The following is a 20,216-nucleotide window of genomic DNA, read 5'->3' on the forward strand; positions in this document are numbered from 1 at the left end:
AAACATTGGAGCACTTGGGAAAGAGTTTCGGTACAAAGGAGAGTTAATTTACATTCAGAAGTTAACTGACTTCTTTTCAGTTACAAAAATTTTGAATTAATTACCGAATTTGAGTTAACTCTTCACTGTAAAAATACGGACATTTTTTACACTTACAAATTCTTAATTCTTATGTACAATATACTTAGGGCCTTTCTACATTTTACTTAATATATTTGTATTAGCTAATTTAATATATTACTTGGTCGATGTTCCACGTAATGTTTGGAAACATATTATAACTATTATTTAGATATTTAAATCAAAAACAAACCTCGAACACAATCGCGTAAAGAAAGCATACCTTAGTCAAATATGTATAGTCATTAATAAATAATACATTTATGTATGTGTGTATACACATACATTTATACGCAGCCATGCAAATCTACATATATGTACAAATTGTATGAGATAAGTAGTAAAAACCAAAGCCACCCACGAACTATGAAAATGGTCAAAATGCAAAAATAATGATTTTTTATTATACGATTAAAAAGTTAATATATGGTTAGGTTAAATAAGCTGACGGATATCTAGAGAATATAAATCTGAAAAAATATTTAGCTGAAAATATAAAAATATAAGATTTTATAAATTCAAAAATAAAACAGCATTTTAACATTTCACAACTTACCGAAGCAACATTTTACTTTCAAACATAATAATAAAATTGTAGTTTAAAAAACTAAAACCTCCCTATTATAATTGCCATTCGTACTGTCATCAGGTATGTAACTTGAGAATAGAAAACGCTGCATCTTTTAGGCGCATCAATATTACATAGTTACATCCCGAGCTAATAAAAGGAAGGTAATAATAATAAAAAGCATATGCATACATGCACGTGTACATATGTATAATAAGCTTATAATTTCGTATCAACTATTTATTACTTTGTGATTTTAGGCAACTGACGATTACTACATGAGATACTTCCACAAATTGTATTATGGCATTAGGAAAAAGACTGCCTTCAAGATTGAATCGATTCTTCTCACAATCTAAACATTTTAGGATATACTACCTGTCTGAGTCAAATAGCAGTTAATTACACGGCCCAACAGTGGCTACATAACACGAACAAACGATACATATGTATATATTATGAAAGAGAACGTCTGCCTGACTAACCTTGTCGAAGATAGTACTAGTCCAAAGTGTCTGAGTTTTTTTTTGCGGAGCTTTAAAATTTTGAATATTATGCATAAAACGACTTCAAATATACATAATTTAGTTTCTGACTTCGAAGAGTAAAATTTAGCAAGTAATTTTTATGTAGAAAAATTTAACCCTCTAACTCTTACATGTTAGACAGTTAAAAGTCACAGAAAAAGCTTTATATTGTTCTGAAAAAAGCAAAACATTTTACTAAGGGTTACCGAAGATTAAACCGTTATCCGACTAAACGTAGATGCACTATAAGTATGTATCTTCATTCGGGGTATTATCTTTATTAATGTAAATATTTAAGTAGAGCATTTCGTTTACTTGGGGACCAGCATTAAAATCCATTAATGTCGCCGTCAAAATCCACCGCATCCAACTTTTGCCAACAAGTACTATTTTGGACTGAGTAGGCAATTCAGAAGTAAAGTCCTCTCTCGACGTATGGAAAACACACGAGGCGTGGACAATGAACAACGGCATGGACATAGTGCAGCGATTTAAAATACAGCGGCTTCACTCGCTTTTCCATGTCAATCCAATGGACACCGATGCTCTAGCTCTGAAACTCAGAACCCGCTGTTGGTAGCAGAGGAAGAGGGAGGCCTCCACTGCGATGGAAGACCAAGTGGAGAAAGACTTGGATTCACTTGGCATTTCCAGTTGGCATCAGTTGCCACATCAGAGAAGCGACTGGCATGCTTTGTTGAACTCGGCCAAAATCGCTTAGGCGGTTACAGCGACAAATTAGAAGAATGTAAATATGTGCGTGAAAATCACGAAATAGTGCATAAATTGACTAGTTGTCTTCAAATGTCTGTATGAGAAATTAGCAGGCAATTCTTTCGTAAGACTTTTTAATTTATTTTTACCCTTATTGCAGTGGTAGTTAGAAGGTTAGAAAGTTCCTCAAAAATATGGACGAGATTTTATTAAAAGTCACCATAGAAACCAAAACCCAATCATTATAAATTAAGGATGGATCCAGGGCTTTAAAAAAATACAATAGTCTAATATTAACAAATGTATATGTATTTCTCAGTAAAATTTATGTACATAATATTTATATCTAAAAATTATTCATATGTACATACAGGATGTTTTAATTACCATATTAATCAATGTAAAATAAACGAATTTTTTCTAAATGATTTCGTTTGCGTACATCGAGTACCTTACCCTGAAATACACCCGAAACAAAACTGGTTGCAGGTTGAAGGTGAGTCAAGTACAAGGTTAAAAAAAGTTTATTTTAGCTCCGGAACCCTCCAGTTTCTTTTTATTAAAAACTGTTATTTTCGTACTTGATTCACTTACATTAGGGAGCCAAAATGAGTACATTGTGATTTTTGTTAAATATTTTCAAGGCTAAATTAAAATTTGTTTGTTCTTTTTAACCGACTTCACAAAAAGGAGGATGGTTATCAATTAGTCGGAATATATATATATATTTTTTTTATGTATGTTACTGCATAACTTTGGACCACGTTTACCGATTTCTATAATTCTTTTTTTAAAGGAAAGATGTTATCTCACAGGTCCCATTCTAATTTGGTTCAAATCCGATCATTGGATCATGAAGAGATCAACGATAATGTTAAATTTTTATATGAGAAATTGAAGTCGGTTTTTTTTTGCTTAAAAATTACTTGTATTGTTTCAAAAAGAATTTTTTTTTAATTTCATTTGATTTTTAGGAACGTATTTTTTTCTTTTTTAATCTATATTCTAATTTTTAGTTAAATTTCCTTTAATTTTTAGATTTTATTATTTGAAAAAGAAAAATATTTTTTAATTTAATTTAATTTTTAACCGACTTCACAAAAAGGAGAAGGTTATTAATTCGTCGGAATATTTTTTTTATGTATGTTACCGCATAACTTTGGACCACATTAACCGATTTCTATAATTCTTTTTGTTTTTGTTATTTTATGGCCTTATAACTATTATATTCAAGAATTTTTTATTGAGCTCGAGGCCGTTTTTAATGAAAAACTTATTGTGGAAAAGCAACAATAATTTGAAAAAATGGTAGAAGTGATAGCTATTTCGGAAATCACCACATTTCCTCATCAGACTTCTTTCAGTAGGATTCGAACCGACGATCCCACTAACTCAGCCAGTTGCCTACGCACTGTGCTAAGTTAGCCTTGTAAATTATGGTTGCTTTTTCCTCACTTTTTCATTTAATAAGCCAACACAATCAAGCGCAGCTATTCCGCTACGATTTACACTTGATCATCAGACTTCTTTCAGTAGGATTCGAACCGACGATCCCACTGACTCAGCCAGTTGCCTACGCACTGTGCTAAGTTAGCCTTGTAAATTATCGTTGCTTTTTCCTCACTTTTTCATTTGCTAAGCCAACACAATCAAGCGCAGCTATTCCGCTACGATTTACACTTGATCATGTGGTTGTTGGTTTTGGTTAATAATTCTATTTTTAGAATGTTTAACTTTTAGGTGTGCTCGTCCTTAAGTTATTTGTTTTTGTTATTTTATGGCCTTATAACAATTATATTCAACGATTTTTTATTGAGCTCGAGGCCGTTTTTAATGAAAAACTTATTGTGGAAAAGCAACAATAACATGAAAAAATGGTAGAAGTAGAAGTGTTATAGACAAGAAGTCTTCTTAATTCAAAAAATACTCAAAAAAATTGTCTATGTTCTTGATGAAAATTCGTTAGGACAGTGAACTTCCTCAGTCTAATTAGAAGATGTGGTGATCTCCGAAATAGCAGAAGTGACCATCAAGTCAAGGTGCATGAATGGAATTTTCATGGATAGTAGTCGAGAGTTCTAGCTTTAATTCAAGCCCAAGTGGAAGGCTCTATCACCTTTTATTTATTTCGAAAACCGCGATTTTTTGACACTTTGACCACGTTTTTCTCAAAATCGAAAGCTGATGGAAACTTTATATTTACAGATTCACAATCAGCATGAAAAAGTCTATCGAAAACAGCTTTATCATTTTAGGATAAATTTTTTTTCAAACTTTTGTAGTAGTAGTCGAGAGTTCTAGCTTTAGTTTAAGCCCAAGTGGAAAGTTCTATCACCTTTTGTTTTTTTGCTAGAGCTTTTCAAATATTGCCAAAAAACGCAATTTTTTGCTCAAAATCAAAAGCTGATGGAAACTTTATACTTACAGATTAGCAATCAGCACAAAAAAGTCCATCGAAAAAAGCTTTAGCATTTTAGGATACAGAATTTTTTTAAATTTTTGTTGGCCTGTGTATTATTTAAATTAGTAAAAGTGGCCATAGAAAAAAAACACCCGACGGATTTTGCTCTCTTTTTTTTGGAAAATGTTCAGTGAGGTCCGCCGAAATAGTAGCAACAGGAATCGGCGAAGGGAAGCAACTTGAGGGTTGAAATTGTTTCCAGTTTACTAAGAAAGATAGTAGCAACAATTTCTATTTTTTCCCCAATTAAAATTTTTTATTTCATTATTTTTGTAATCACATGGCACACTTTGATTTACATAAAAAAATCAGAACAGTTTTTGATACTTTAAATACCAGAAGAAACAACAAAATACACGTAAATGTTGTTTTTAGAGTTCAACCGATTAATCGGCCAACGCCGAGGCTAGTCTCGGCCAAAAGAATCGGCATTGGTCGTTTTTGGACGATTCTTGAATGAGGTAATGTTATTTAGTTGTTTGATTATGTTTTTCTTTTCTTATTATAAAAGTTTATAAAAGCATTTGTTCTTGAAATGATTTTATATTCAGGATTTAATCGGCCGAAGCATCGGCCGATTCTTTGTCGATTAAATCCTGAATGTAAATTCATTTCAAGAACAAATACTTTTTTACAAAGTTTTATAAAAACAAAAGAAAAACATAATCAAATAACTAAATAACATTACCGTATTCAAGAATCGGCCAAAAACGGCGGATCCCGATTCTTTTGGCCGATACTAGCCTCGGCATCGGCCGATTAATCGGTCGGACTCTAGTTGTTTTTGCTCTAGTGCTACTACATGTTTGATATGCCTTGATACTAAGTTTTTTTTTAATTCCCGAACTAAAACCTTGGTTTAAACACTAAAACAAAACGTTTTGACGAACCAATCCAAAGGTGCAAAAACGGTTCGAACCATTGCACCGAACTGACCAAATTTTTCATCCGATGCACGTCCCTGATTTATAGCATGTACAGAGATTACCGACACCCCAGTAAAATCTGTAATTTTTAATGGTCTCAAATGGAACCACTTTAAAATAAGTGTCTAAAAGTCTTGTTCTAATAAGAACTAGAGTGTTAAATGTTATACAAGGAAATTGTTTGCTAAATTTTACTGATAAAGTCTGAGGGCAGAAATTATATTTGAAAAAGTTGTATACATAATATTTTCGATAAATTGTGACCCTATTATGTATGGCGACTGATAGCATTCCTCAGGAAGCCGCATAAAAAAATACGCATAAAAAATTTCTTTACTTTCATACAAAAACAGGGGATGTGTTCACGAATTTTCAAAAACTGCATAAATACAGATACTCCATTCAAAAATTCTAAACAGAAACGCATAAAATAATCAAGTGAGGCAATATTAAGCAAAACAAAACAATTTATTTCTTCACTTCAATACTTATTATTCCATGTAAACCTGAACATTGATGAAATAAATAAAATTGCATCTGTATTTTAACCAAAAACAAAAAAATAATACCACAATAAATGCATGAATTATGTAAGAATACAAAGACAAATTAATTATCAGAAGCATTGCCTCTTACACACTGAAAAAAAGTAATAACTACTCTCAAAAAGACAAAATCACTACAGTGAAAAAATGATTTCAAAAACCGCATAAATTCAAGTTCGCATAAAAAGAGACCTTAATGTACTTAAATTCGAATTACGTATGGCAACTTTCTAGCTACTGAGTCTGGTAGCAATTATCTGTTTCCCACTTATGATGATTTTGTTATTTGTTTACGTAAACTGTCAAACACACTGGAGCAAAGTTGCCAATTACTTCGAAATAAACATGTCAAAAAAGTAAACTCGAATGTTGTCTGTGCTTTTTTGAATACTGAGAATAATCGCTAAACATAATACGAAGTACAATATTGGTAGCCATGGCTACTAGGCCAGCAATTAGACACCAGTCGCCATACATAATAGGGCCAGTAATTCGACTTTCAGCCAAAATGTTAAAACTTTAACCTTACGTAATAAAAACTCAGACCCTCCCCTGCAAACCAAAGTTCCCGAAATTTTAAGGAAATCGTTAGGAGTCTCTCATTTCTGTAACGATTTTTTTACGAATTTTCAAAGAAAATTATATGAAGTGGTTGACACGAACTCGTAAAGAAATTTCTGTACGAAAAATAAAGAAAATTCTGTAAGATATTCTTCACATAGCAACATTATTTTCGTTGCTTCACATATTTTCTTCCGAAATTTCGTAAAAGAAAGGAAGTGTGCGTGATTTATTTCATTTTAGAAAATTCGGCAAATTAAATCTTAACGAATTCTTTGAAATTTCTTTACAATGCAGAATACTCTGAAAAAATGGTTTGCAGGGTCTATACTAGTACTGTTTTCTAATACCTATGTACATACATACATACATATGTATATAGCGTTTGTTCGTGTTGAGTAACATTTTTGTAAATTTTTTGGACTGTGTTATTACTTTAATGTAAATTTACACTAAACTGTTAACTTATTTATTTATGCATCGAATCTCTCGCAAAGTTTTAAATTACTGAAACATTTATATATCGGTATAAACACGTAAAACTGGTACATTATAAAGTCGAAGGACTGAATTTAAATACATATACATATGTATTAATACGAATATATACTGCTAGCAGAAATAATAGACTCGCTGTGTATTAACCAGTTTTGGAAGGAATTCTTTGGTTTATTTAATGTTTAAATTTTTTTATCTATAAAAGTCTAGCTAATTTTAAAATAAACACCAGATAAAACCACATTTCAAACTGTGCACAAAAATTGTAAAAATTCAACAAATTTTCACAAAAATTTCATACTTTTCATTCATAATTTTAGAAATTTTTTTGTAGGTATACAATTTTTAGCCCATTCAATTTTGGTATAATAAAATGCAAGTTTCAAGTGGATACAAAATACCGTTGATTTTTGCAATTTTTTTTGTTGACAATGGTAGGCATTCTCTTCCATATAAAAAACTGTTCGAACGTACTTTGAATGGAAAAAAGGGATGACACCTTGGGCAAAAAAAAAAATATAAATCAAAAGGCACCCTGAAATTGTGCATATGGAAACTGTGCATACGAAATAATGCACATTTTCGACTCAAACCCGAAGTAATGCATATGAAAAAAACCGAAATAGTGCATACATGAAAACAAACTTCTTTCTGAGAAGGCGGCCTTCACCCGCGCTTAGGGTTTATAGCCCTTACTAAGTAGAATTCTCCTTTCTGTGTTGCCGGAAAAGAGGGCCGGAAGTATTTTTGCGCAGAACTTCTTTCTGCGTAGGCGGCCTTAAGCCGCGCTTAAGGATTATAACCCTTACTAAGTAGAATTCTCCTTTCTGTGTTGCCGGAAGTATTTTTGCGCAGAACTTTTTTCTGCGTAGGCGGCTTTCGGCCGCGCTTAGGGATTATAACCCTTACTAAGTAGAATTCTCCTTTCTGTGTTGCCGGAAGTATTTTTGCGCAGAACTTTTTTCTGCGTAGGCGGCCTTCGGCCGCGCTTAGAGATTATAACCCTTACTAAGTAGAATTCTCCTTTCTGTATTGCCGGAAAAGGGAGCCGGAAGTATTTTTGCGCAGAACTTCTTTATGCGTAGGCGGCCTTCGGCCGCGCTTAGGGATTATAACCCTTACTAAGTATAATTCTCCTTTGTGTGTTGCCGGAAAAGAAGGGCGGAAGTATTTTTGCGCAGAACTTCTCTCTGCGTAGGCGGCCTTCGGAAGCGCTTAGGGATTATAACCCTTACTAAATAGAATTCTCCTTTCTGTGTTGCCGGAAATGAAGGGCGGAAGTATTTTTGCGCACAACTTCTCTCTGAGTAGGCGGCCTTCGGCCGCGCTTAGGGTTTATAGCCCTTACTAAGTAGAATTCTCCTTTCTGTGTTGCCGGAAAAGAAGGGGGGAAGTACTTTTGCGCAGACCTTCTCTCTGCGTAGGCGGCCTTCGGCCGCGGTTAGGGATTATAGCCCTTACTAAGTAGAATTCTCCTTTCTGTGTTGCCGGAAGTATTTTTGCGCAGAACTTCTTTATGCGTAGGCGGCCTTCGGCCGCGCTTAGGGATTATAACCCTTACTAAGTAGAATTCTCCTTTCTGTGTTCCCGGAAAAGAAGGGCGGAAGTATTTTTGCGCAGAACTTCTCTCTGCGTAGGCGGCCTTCGGCCGCGCTTAGGGATTATAACCCTTACTAAGTAGAATTCTCCTTTCTGTGTTGCCGGAAAAGGGGACCGGAAGTATTTTTGCGCAGAACTTCTTTCTGCGTAGGCAACTTTTAGCCGCGCTTAGGGATTAAAATCCTTACTAAGTAGAAGTAAATAGTTCATATTAGAAAAAGCGAAATTATCCATATGCACTAGAGCGGGTCGAAAATCTAATTTTTCTCAAATCCCTTGGTAATAGTGAAAATATATTGTATCATGAAGTGAACAAGAAGCCTGCAAAATATTAGTCTTTTATTTTAATTGTAAGAGCCCGCGCATCGACCGCCAAGTGACCCACAGCACACTAGTCGAATAAGACCAATTCTTGGTCAAAATTCTGGGTTCAGCAAAAGGGTTGGTGCATATTTTTAGACAATGAATGCGTTAACGCAAAAGATAAAGTCAAATATAATTTGCGCAGCCCTTTATCTTATGCTTAATCTCAAAGGTATCTGTTTTCAATCAAATTTTTATTGTTCTCTTGATAATTGCACGATGTAAAGAACATCATCAATATTGCTGGCGTGCATTTAGGTCGCTGGTTCCAAATATTCTAATCCTTTTTTAATATTAGCTATAGTTTGCGAAATTTAGAAACAATTTCGGTAGCTCTAATAGAAAAGCCATTATTTTCCATCATGGAAACACTGAACAGGCACAACTTCTAGAAACACTAATTAGTTTACATATGTTTATGCATACAATAGAAAAATTGCAAATGTAGGAAAATGACAAACATTTTTTTTTACATATTTTTTATTTTAAAATAATTTGTTTATAATCTGAATGATTTTCATCATATTATTATCATAAATCAGTAACAGTAAGGCTCGCCTTCAATTTGGTAATTATTACGTATCGATCGAGCGGAGTTAACTATAATATTTTTGTATAAACACTTATTGCTTCTCCCCTACCTTCATATAACGGCAAAAAATGTGCTTCTACGGTGACTAATGAAACCATTCCGCACCAATTGTCAAGACAACATAAATGGACTTATAGTGGGCGTTTCTCACCCTAATTGTATTAAGTTAATGTTTGTAAATACTTATATGCTTGAAACTACTATTAACTTATCAAACGATTCCTAAACTTTGACAATACATGTTTGACTTCATTCACCACGATCTTGAAAACTGACCAAATCGGCGTGACCAAGCCCATAGTCCCGTTAATATTATATAAACATCCGAAAACATTAAAACGTTTGAAATAAATGGCGTCTCACTTTTTTTGTATTTTTCACTTGGTTGCTGAAGTAATGAAGAATTGAAAATTCATAAGGGAAAATTATAGTTTTTGTAAGTTTTAACTTAATATCTTAAAAACTTGGAGTTTTGTTGAAAAATGACAAATGAACGAGAGGTACTAAATTTAATAGCCCTTAATTTGATATATCGTCCTGTTTATAACAATTGACGCATTCCATAGATATTACTAGCCAAAGTTTCATTTTCAAAATTCATACATTTTGATTCAATTGCGCGGGCTAAAGATACGTTTTGAATTAATCTTTCGTGGCCAATAACAATTGGCTTAGACATAAGACATCATAATATTACTATTACAATACGGTCAAATGCATTTTATTTTCCCCCATACAAAATCGACCCAGCCTAATATGCACACTTTCGTTAGAAACCCGAAATAATGCATATAACAAAAACCGAAATAATGCATGCGGGCACAATTTCGGTCCAAACCGAAATAATGCATATGACAAAAACCGAAATAAAGCATACATGCACAGTTTCGGATGAAAACCGAAATAATGCATATGTGAAAGACGAAGGTATGCATACATGCACAGTTTCGGTTTAAAACCGAAATAATGCATATGAGAAAATACCGAAATTATGCATATGCATACTTTCGTTTTAAAAGCGAAATAATGCATATGAAAAAAAAAACGAAGTAATGCATACATGCACAGTTTCGGTTGAAAACCGAAATAATGCATATGGCAAAAACCAAAATAAAGCATACATGCACAGTTTCGGTTGAAACCGAAATAATGTCTAAATACACAGTTTCCATATGCGCAATTTCGGTGCCCCAAATCGAAGCTATTAGGTAGGCACTTGAAACTTGCACTTTATTATACTGAACTCCACACCCAAAAATTTTATACAAATTCTGAATTATCACGGTAACAAAATTTGTCATGGTAACAAGAGAATGCAAGGAAAGAGAATTGGTATGAATGTGTGGAAATTTCAATATATGGAAGCAATTTATTCATGCGAGAAACTTACATGCTTTTATATGTATATTAAAAGGTATAGAACTCACTCGCTGTTCTGCGGGCAATATAAGGCCCAGTTTAACTGCTTTTAGCAAATCTATGCTTTCTTTAGTAGCGGCATGTACTAAACAACCGTATATTCCATCGATAAGACCGCTGTTGATAGCCGCAGTCAAGGGGATGATTTCATCTGTAGTAGAAGCTCGAACCACCGTCGACGAGGGATCCAACAAGCCATAAGTAATGGATTCGAATAGAGTCAGTTGATTGTCTGGTTTAAAATCGTAATTCATTTGAAATGGATCCAAGAAACAACCATTTTCGGGATTGTATAAGTTATACTTTATTGCTTCTATCAATCCGAATGGCCTTTTGGGTGTTACAATCGATCCAGATTCATACGCTTTCTTCAACGAACATAGCTTTGATGTTTTTGTATTAAGCACATTTGCCCTTTTTGTGTCAATCAGGCCCTTCCGAAAGGCTTCGGTTAAGCCAACAAGTTTTGTTTTAGCTTCATCCTTAATAAATGCTGACGCCGGATCAATAATGCCGGTAGTGACAGCATCTTTTAAGCAAAGAAGTTCGACTCCTTTATATAAATCAGCTCTAGCGCTAGTTTCACTGGTATCATCTTCAGAAGCATCGTTGGAATGCATTTTATACGTCAGCATACCAGTTTCTAAATCAAGACTTTTACTGTCCACTGCTTGATCGAATGTAATAGGCTCTCGGAAGTATATAATTACGGAAGGATTATATGCAAAGAATAACGACTTCGGATCGATTAAGTTTCGAGTTTTCATGTTAAATAAATTCTGTTCTTGAGCTACAGTAAATGAAATTAATTTGAGAGAGGGCAAATGTCGTACCAATGCAGTTTTAGGATCGATGACATTACAACTTATTGCTTCTTCTAAAGACATTTCTTGAGAGGAGGTTCTATCATATTTGTTCGTAAGCTGTTCTGAGTAACCTTTTTTTTCGAGACTTTTGAACAAAGGCTTAGAAGTAGGTACCAATATTCCTTCACTAAAAGCTTTGTCATAACTCAAGAATTTTTCAGTTTTATGATCAAACACCTGCCCTTTATGAACATCTATATAACCATTCTTTATAGCTTCTTCCAGAATGTAATCACCCACATTGCTACTAAATATTGTAGTATTTGAATTTATAAATCCACTAGATATAGCATCGCTTAAGTCATAATATTGCCCTGCTGCTGGATCATAGAATGATCCATTTTCAGGATTATATAATTTCATTCGAATTGCAGTTAAAAGGTCCAGTAACCGACAACTTGTCACAATTAAACCCCTTTCGCGGGAACTTTGTAAATCTATTTGTTTGCCGCTTAAATTATAAAAACCGTTTTCGTCAATTACTTTTTCCGAAATAGCATGAGACAATTGCATGTATTTTCCATTGTTTTCATTCTTTATTAAAGTAGTTGTGGTGCTTACAATCTTCTCAGTACATGCTTCCCTTAAGGTAAGCCTCTTGCCAGTAACCGGATGTATAATTTTATTTTCTGATGCATCGTAAAATCCCATAGCAAGTGTTTCATAAAGCCCAAATTCTGCATTTTCAATATCAACAATTATACCCATTTCAAGTGCTTTTTTTAATGTTACGCATGCGTTGCTATCATGATCCGTAAAAGTACCTTCTCGTTTATTAATAAGTCCCAGACGACAAGTTTCATTCAAATTGTAAAGTTTTTCATTTATTTTATCAAAGTAGCAAGGCAATTGAGAATCTATAACACATTTACACATAGCCTCCAATAAAATAATTTTTTTCCCAGATTTTGTATCGACTATCTTGCCACTACTTTCATCATATAAGCCTTGAATAATAGCTCTTTGAATGCTTACTGGTGCTTGTGTATCTTTCAATATGCCCACGTTGAAGGCATGTTTAATATTAACCTTTTGGTTGTTATAGGATAACATACAGCTATCGCCATCAATCACGTCTTTTAAATTAGCTACGGTTATATTTCTGTATAGACCAGAGTTATTATCTTTTAATTGTGTACTATTTATGTCTATTACATGTGTTTCAATTGCCCTTGATAGAGATAGTTTTTGACCTGTTTTAGGATCAAGAACACTTCCATCATTGTCATTATAAATGTTTTTAATTACGGCTTTCCCAAAAGAAATTGGTGTTTTAACATCGAGTAAAGTTCCACAATCAAATGCCTCTTCAATATCAATTTCTTGTCCCTTTCCTACTTTGACTGTTCCTCTTTTAGTATCGACTATCCCAGCTTCTACTGCTGCCATAAATGGAAGGAATTTTTCGTCCAGGTGGACGATTGTCGAATGTGGATCAATAATTCCCCTGCGAATAGCAGTTCCAACAGAGAGTTTTTCTCTTGTAACTGTGTTACTTAATTTACCTGACTTTGGGTCGTATAGGCCATGATACATGGCATCAGGTAAACTTCTTTTACGCTTTGGCGGAAGTAGGAATTTATGTTCGAAAGCTTCAGTGAGGGACATTTTTTTTAATGTGTATGGGTTAACCATATATCCACCCACAGGATCGAGCAAACCTTTATCTATAGCCTCCATTATGCTTATAACGGAATCAGTACAAGGGTCTAATATAATCAATTCATTTGCATTAATATATTTGAGAGCTATTGCTTCTTTCAAGTTACAAATTCTATCATCGATTTTAAGAGTCGATGTAAAGGGGTCAAACATGTTTCGGCCTAAGCAGTCAACTAAAGATAGTGGTTTCTTCGTACTTAGAAGATATCCTTTTACAAAAGCTTCGTCCAAGGTAAGGTACGGTAATTTTAAAACGCCTCTAACAGTGTCAAGAATGCCTTCCTTGGCTGCCATTTTCGCAGAAATAATTACGCCATCTTCCTCATTTTTTATTAAGCAGGTATCTAATTCTACAAATCCTAATTGAACTGCTTCTTGCAAAAGAATTTCGTCTCCAGTTATTGGATTGAATACTTTTCCGGTGGTAGGGGAGTAGTATTCACGTTGTAGTAATTCAGTTAAACTCCAAGTAATGCTATCAGTCTTTACCAAATGATTTTCAATACCTTCGTTAAAAGGCATACAAATATTTAATTTTGTATCTTTTACCTGACCTTTTTCTGGTATGACTAATTCATCCTCAATTGCACAATGCAAATTTAGTTCTTTATTTTCAAGAGAATCAAAGATTAGGGATATTTTGGGATCAACTAATCCTATTTCTATGGATTGTTGAATATCAACTTGGTTTTGAGATTCAGAATCATAAAACTTTCCTGTTTCTTGATTATAAAGACCCTTTCGTATAGCTGCTTCAAGAGAGATAGGCTTACGTGGACCAGGTACAAGCAATCCCAACTTAAGTGCTTCCTCCAAAGGTATTTCTTGCAATGTTTGAATATCAATCATTGTACCTGATTGCATATTTACAACTCCCAATTCAATTGCCATACGCAGTGGAATAATTTCACCACTTACTGGATCTCGTACTGAAAAAGAATGAATGTCAATATCTCCCATATTAATTGCATCGTTTATAGAACGGAGTCGACCATCGTCAAGCAATATTTTACCAGTTTGTGTATCGATCATCTTTTCGATTGAAGAAGGATGTTTTTTATTTTCTGGATCGACATAAGTGATCCATTTTCGCGTGACGCACTCGAAGAAAGGAATTTTTTCACCAGTTTTAGGATCTACCATATGACCATTATGCCGATCCAGCAAAGGGCGGTCCAATGCATCTAATAACGTCTCATATTCGCCACTGGTAAAATTTTTTACCAATATTAGTTTATGATTAAAAACTTTACAGTTAAGCACTAAGTCATGAAATGATATTTTTCTTTTTGATAAAGGGTCTACGAAGTACTGATTTTCCACATCGAATACGTTAAGCTCACTCATTTTTTCTTGTGTTAATAGATGCGACGAATTTATACAGAATAGATCGCGTTCCATAGCCACTAAATTCTTATTTAGAATTCGCACTTCATCTTGTAGGCACAGTTGTTCATTTTTTAACAATATATCTACACTATCAACAAGCTGTTCTCCATTTATAATAACTAAACAATTACAAGGTTCAATTAATTTTTGTGAAATAGCATCACCTATTTCAGATTTTTGAAGGTATACTTGATTCGTTGAGTCCTTAACGCACTGTAAATTATTTTTGTAAGAGGCCGAAGGAAAAAAATCATTATGCGTATGATTTTCTGTGAAACCATCACTGCTGTCATGACATTCTTTATCGACGGATTCTTTACTGTTTTCATCTAGGTTGTTAGCTTCGTCAATTAGATGGGTTTTACCTGTGGTGGAAGACAATATGTTTTCAAATTCTGAATAAAGGGATGTAGCACTTCCTTCCACTTTATTTTCTTCTTTTGCAACCGATTCCCTTTCCTCCGAAGTTTTTAAGGTTTTATTAACATGTTGAAATGCTTCTGTAGAAATACCCTTAGGCTTTGAATTGTTTCGGGCATACCCCTGCATCAGCTCAATTGTTTTTGTTGTAACAGTATGATGAGAACTTGTCGTTTCCATTACCTTAGTCGTTGAAATCGGATTTTGTGTTGCAACAAAAGCTGAAAGAGGTTTCAGTAATAAATATCCTTCTTCCAGGGCATTTCGAATTGAAAGGACTTCCCCACTTTCTGGGTACCTTATAATTTGGTTTTCAACATCAATTAGACCTTCATTTAAAGCTTTTTCTATTTCAAGCGCATCTATTCTTGGCGGATATGGAATACACATAATGATATTATTTTTTAAAGCTGCTTTTATTGTCATTTTTTGGCCTGTATAAGGATGGGTTACCTCGTTTTTATTAGGATTAACAAGCTTTCTTTCAATGGCGACAGGAAACGTCATAGCTATAGGAGGCAAGTTACTAACGTCATTTTCATCATAGGTCAAGTCGAATACTTCATCTTCAACAGCTTCACTTATATTTAAAGCCTTATCACCAACTTTGAAAGTAGATGCGATACCATCGACAACACCGGTTTTTATTGCTTCCTGCAGTGTCAATCTCATCGGCTTTTGAATTACTGAAAGCGGGTCTAGAATATCGCAAGTAATAGCTTCATTTATGTTAAGTAAATAACCATTATCTGGATGTATAATTTTTTGATTTTCCAAGTCGATAAGGCCTTGTTCCAGCAATTTTGGTATTGATAAAATCTTAGCTAGTGGTATTAAGATATGATTGTTAAATTCTGGTTCAATAATACATTCTTCGACAGCTTGGCTGATGTTTAAAGTTCGGTTTCTCTGGGGATCTAAAATTTTTCCCTCATGACCGTTAATTAGTCCGATCTCCAAAGCTTTTTTTAATGGAATGTCATATTTGTTAGAAAACCCCTCAAGAATATTTTTTGCTTCCAAGTCAATTATTCCTTTTTGTAGAGCATCACTGGGTTTTAAAATAATTTTACGCATTTTTTGAAGCGTAACTGAAATGTCACTGGCCTCACTTCTTGGCACAATACCGCGTTCATAGGCTACTTCAACAGGTATGTTTTCACCAGTTTTTGGATCAATAACGAATCTTAGTATTTTTAAAGCATCTTCTACTGGGATTAGCGGCATACCAGACACCTTAATCAATCCGGCTTTCACTGCTTCACTAAAATTCTTGCGTTCGCCAGATTGCGTCAAAACTATATCATTTTCAAAATCATAAATTTTGCGACCGATAGCTTCTTTAATCGAAACTTCTTCCTTTGTACACGGATCAACCACTTGTATGAAATTTTCATTTATTCGACCCTCAAGTGCTGCTTTTAATATATTCTCTGATTGGCCTGTTTCTGTAAAGATGACTAACATCGTTGAAGGGTCGTAAATTTCACCAGGTGCAATTTGTATTGGATCAGGGGATTCATCTTCCCAGCTTATTTTTTCTTTTTCAGTAAAGTTAGGCGATGTAGAAGAAGATGTTTTAGTATTCACCTTTCCTATAAAGCTATAATCTTTAACAATTAATTGATCAGCATCTGACGTACATTGCTTAGTTACCAATTTTTCCGTTTCAGGCAACTGGTCACTTAACTCTGGGCTCAAAAGACCGTAAGACAGGGCCTGCTGTACCGAATAAACATTTCCTGTGTGTTGGTCATAATATAACTGCTGGTCTTCGTAAATTAAACCCTGACTTACTGCTTCGTTAAATGTTAAGGACTGACCATGTTTCTCCCGGGTGGTTGTTTGAATAGATACGTAACGATTGATTGTTCGAGTAAGAGTTTCTGTTGTCAATGTTATATTTAATAAACTACTTAGAAATAAAGCACCTTCTGGTGAAATGAATTTCGCTTCAATAGCTATATCAAGAGGCACATTTTTTCCAGTCTTAGGGTCAAGTAAATATCCTGTTTTCGGATCGATTAGGTTATGATAACATAAATCGAGCACAGTTAATTCGTTTCCTCTACCATCATGCACACCTACTCTTTTAGTAAACATCTCATATACCTCCTGGCGCACCATATTCTTCTTTACAGCAACATCCAGGGGTTCGTAAACATTTTTACTAATTTCTAAAGCAAAGCCGGAATCTCTTCTACACAAAATATCACGAGATAAAGCTATATTAAAACTGACGAAATCATTCCTTCTCCAATCTTTAAACCCATCTATATTGAACAAGGATTTCTGCGAAACCGAACTGATAAGACCACGCTCTACTGCCGCAGGTATAGTTATTACCTCTCCAGTAATAAAGTCTCGGTACCTAAACTCCTCAACTAATATAATTTCTTTTTCGATTGCCTCTTGTAGAGTAACTAACTCTCCCGTTATTTTATGAATACATTTTAAATTATTCTTATCCAAAACTCCTGATTCAATGGCCTGAATTAGGCCTAACTTATTTCGATGCATTGGGCTATTAATTTTTTCATTAGTATCTAGCAAGTGACAATCAACAATATCTTTCAAAGTGTAAGGCTTAACAATGAGCTTCCGATTCTTAGCCTCAATAAAAGTTAATTTTTCTTTTGTAATTTCATTAATGTAGCGTCCGGTTTTCGAGTTTAAAATTCCAAGTTTAAGTGCTTCGCTCACCGAAATTTTTATGTCATTCTTTGCATCAACAACTTCCACGATATTAGGGTCAATTAATTGATTTTTTATAGCTAAGTCAAGTCTGAATTTATCGCCAGAGTTGCGATCTGCAATCCAACCTGATGCATCAATTAGTCCATGGTCAATAGCATCGCTTAAGCACAATGCACAAGATTTTATTGTTACTGACTCATGCTTTATTAAATATCCATGACTGTATGCTTCTGGTAAACTTATGAATTTGCTTGGCACTGACCCCACTTGGCTAGGCCCAGTTTCGACGTCTTCTTGAGGTAAAGTCTCGATAATTTTTCCGGGGTTTATGCTATTTTCTTCGGCTTCCGTAGTTATCCTAATTCGTTTTTCAGCAGATTCTTGTCCCAATTCTGCTTCATTTATCTCGCTCTGTATTATCTCAAGCAGTGATAAATCTTTACCTCTGTTATCTTTACTTACACCTGGTTTTAATAAATAATGCATCAATTTGGTATCAATAAAGCCTTGCTTTGCCGCTGATTCCAAAGAAACATATTTATCATTCAAAATCATTTGCCCAGAACGTACATCCAAAATCCGCATATGAATCGCGTCTCTGATTGTAATACTTGCACCCGTTCGTGGATCGCGTATGCCAACGATGTCGAGAAAATCGCTATTGAATAATTGAATTACATCTTCACTGCTACTATCATTCTCTCTTTTGAATACATGAGGTTCGACATTAAGTGATACAACTAAGGGATCTCCATCGCCTATGCGTAATGCTGAGGACGAAATTAAGCTTGGGCTTCCATAATCATTCTTTGAATTGAATCTATAAAATAGAAGACATTCATACATACATAATATTACGTTATCGTAAAGACGTTTTTATTTCCTTCTCTTGGAGTAAATTCAAATATTATAACATATACATATATGTATGTATGTACATATAGTATATAACTATATACGGGTAGGATTTCGGCTGCGGCCTGACGGAAACTAAAACATGGTTATGACAATGAATATTGTGCCTGAGAAAACTTTGAATATGGATGCAATTACAAAGTTAGAAGAGGAAAAAGCAGCAAGAAGTATTAAAAGAACTCAATTATTTTACAATAGTGACCAATAACAGGACTCATTTATAAAAAACGTGTATGTATTATTTACGACATATTTTAGCCATTAATTTCATGTCACGCCCTGCTGATTTTCTGCATGAAGACTTGGCACCCGTTCACCTTTTGGTAGCGATATGTATATATTTGCAATGCGTTAGGCTTAAAATGTCTTATCAAAAAGGATTTCAAATAATAAGCCCCGCCCCATTGCGAGTGCCATTGCCAAAAATTTCGACTCGATTAGTGTATAAAAACGTAAAAACTTGGCAGCACTGGATAGTTTTCGATGATTTTTATCGGTACTTAACTCAGTAGGCAATGCCAATGCTTCAAGCCGTGAATTTTTGTCTAATTTAAGATCGAAAAATACCAGATGCTTGCCATTTTGCAAATCGCGCGTTATACCATCAAGGGAGAAACATTTTGGAACCGTTTAATAGCTCTAAGGATATCAGAGATTTTTCTAGTACATTTCATTTTATTTATAAATTTGAAATTACAGTAATTTGATGAAGATCTCGTCGAAAAAGAACATTTCTGTTCCTCCATGCCTTCTTTGTAGAGTAGCACTTTTTTTTTATAAGCTTTTGGCTTTACATAGGGTTCCCCTGAATATAAACTCCACAGACCTCAGCCTTCTTATTGCGACAAAGCAATTTTTCTTAACTAATTCACACCCAGCAATTTTCGTCCGCTTCGTTCTGACTTATTAAAGCTTTGGTGCACTTTTTCCTTATTTTCAGAGTACTGGCTAAAAAAATCTTGCTGCAGTAAGTCTTTTTAACGACTGGAAGCGGTCACAGGTTTTCTTGACTTACCAAATGTAGTTCTAAAATATCAATTAAGATGTCAAATAAATAATACCTAAAGTTTTCAATTAGTGGACGATGTAACTATACAAATTTAATTACGTGCTTGTGTATTTTGGAAGAAATAATGTATGCTGTTCAGGTGCAACAATTAAGTATTATTTTAGTTTTAATTACTGTGGTTGAGTAATTGCAGCGGTGTTGCGAATTTTCATCGATGCCGGATTGCTGATTTTAGGATCCTCCTACCCATGCCTCGACGGATTCATCAGTAGACCCTTCAAAATGTTCACAGTTCATACATTTATGTTGAACATACTCATTTAAAAGATAAGCTGATACGATCAACTCCTGGTGGTGATGAGGTG

General features: G+C 34.3%; 1 protein-coding gene across 1 annotated transcript in view; it reads right to left on the bottom strand.

Moving 5' to 3' along the window:
* Positions 1-20,216, bottom strand: part of LOC118744098 (microtubule-actin cross-linking factor 1) — a 719,134-nt gene that overhangs the window by 307,684 nt on the left and 391,234 nt on the right. Inside the window, 1 exon segment of the mRNA XM_036476824.1 lies at positions 10,902-18,747. Coding sequence (XP_036332717.1) covers positions 10,902-18,747 — 7,846 coding nt within the window.

This window comes from Rhagoletis pomonella, unplaced genomic scaffold (genome assembly GCF_013731165.1).
Source record: "Rhagoletis pomonella isolate Grant_MI unplaced genomic scaffold, Rhpom_1.0 Rhpom_scaffold_00008, whole genome shotgun sequence".
Classification (NCBI taxonomy): Eukaryota; Metazoa; Arthropoda; class Insecta; order Diptera; family Tephritidae; genus Rhagoletis; species Rhagoletis pomonella.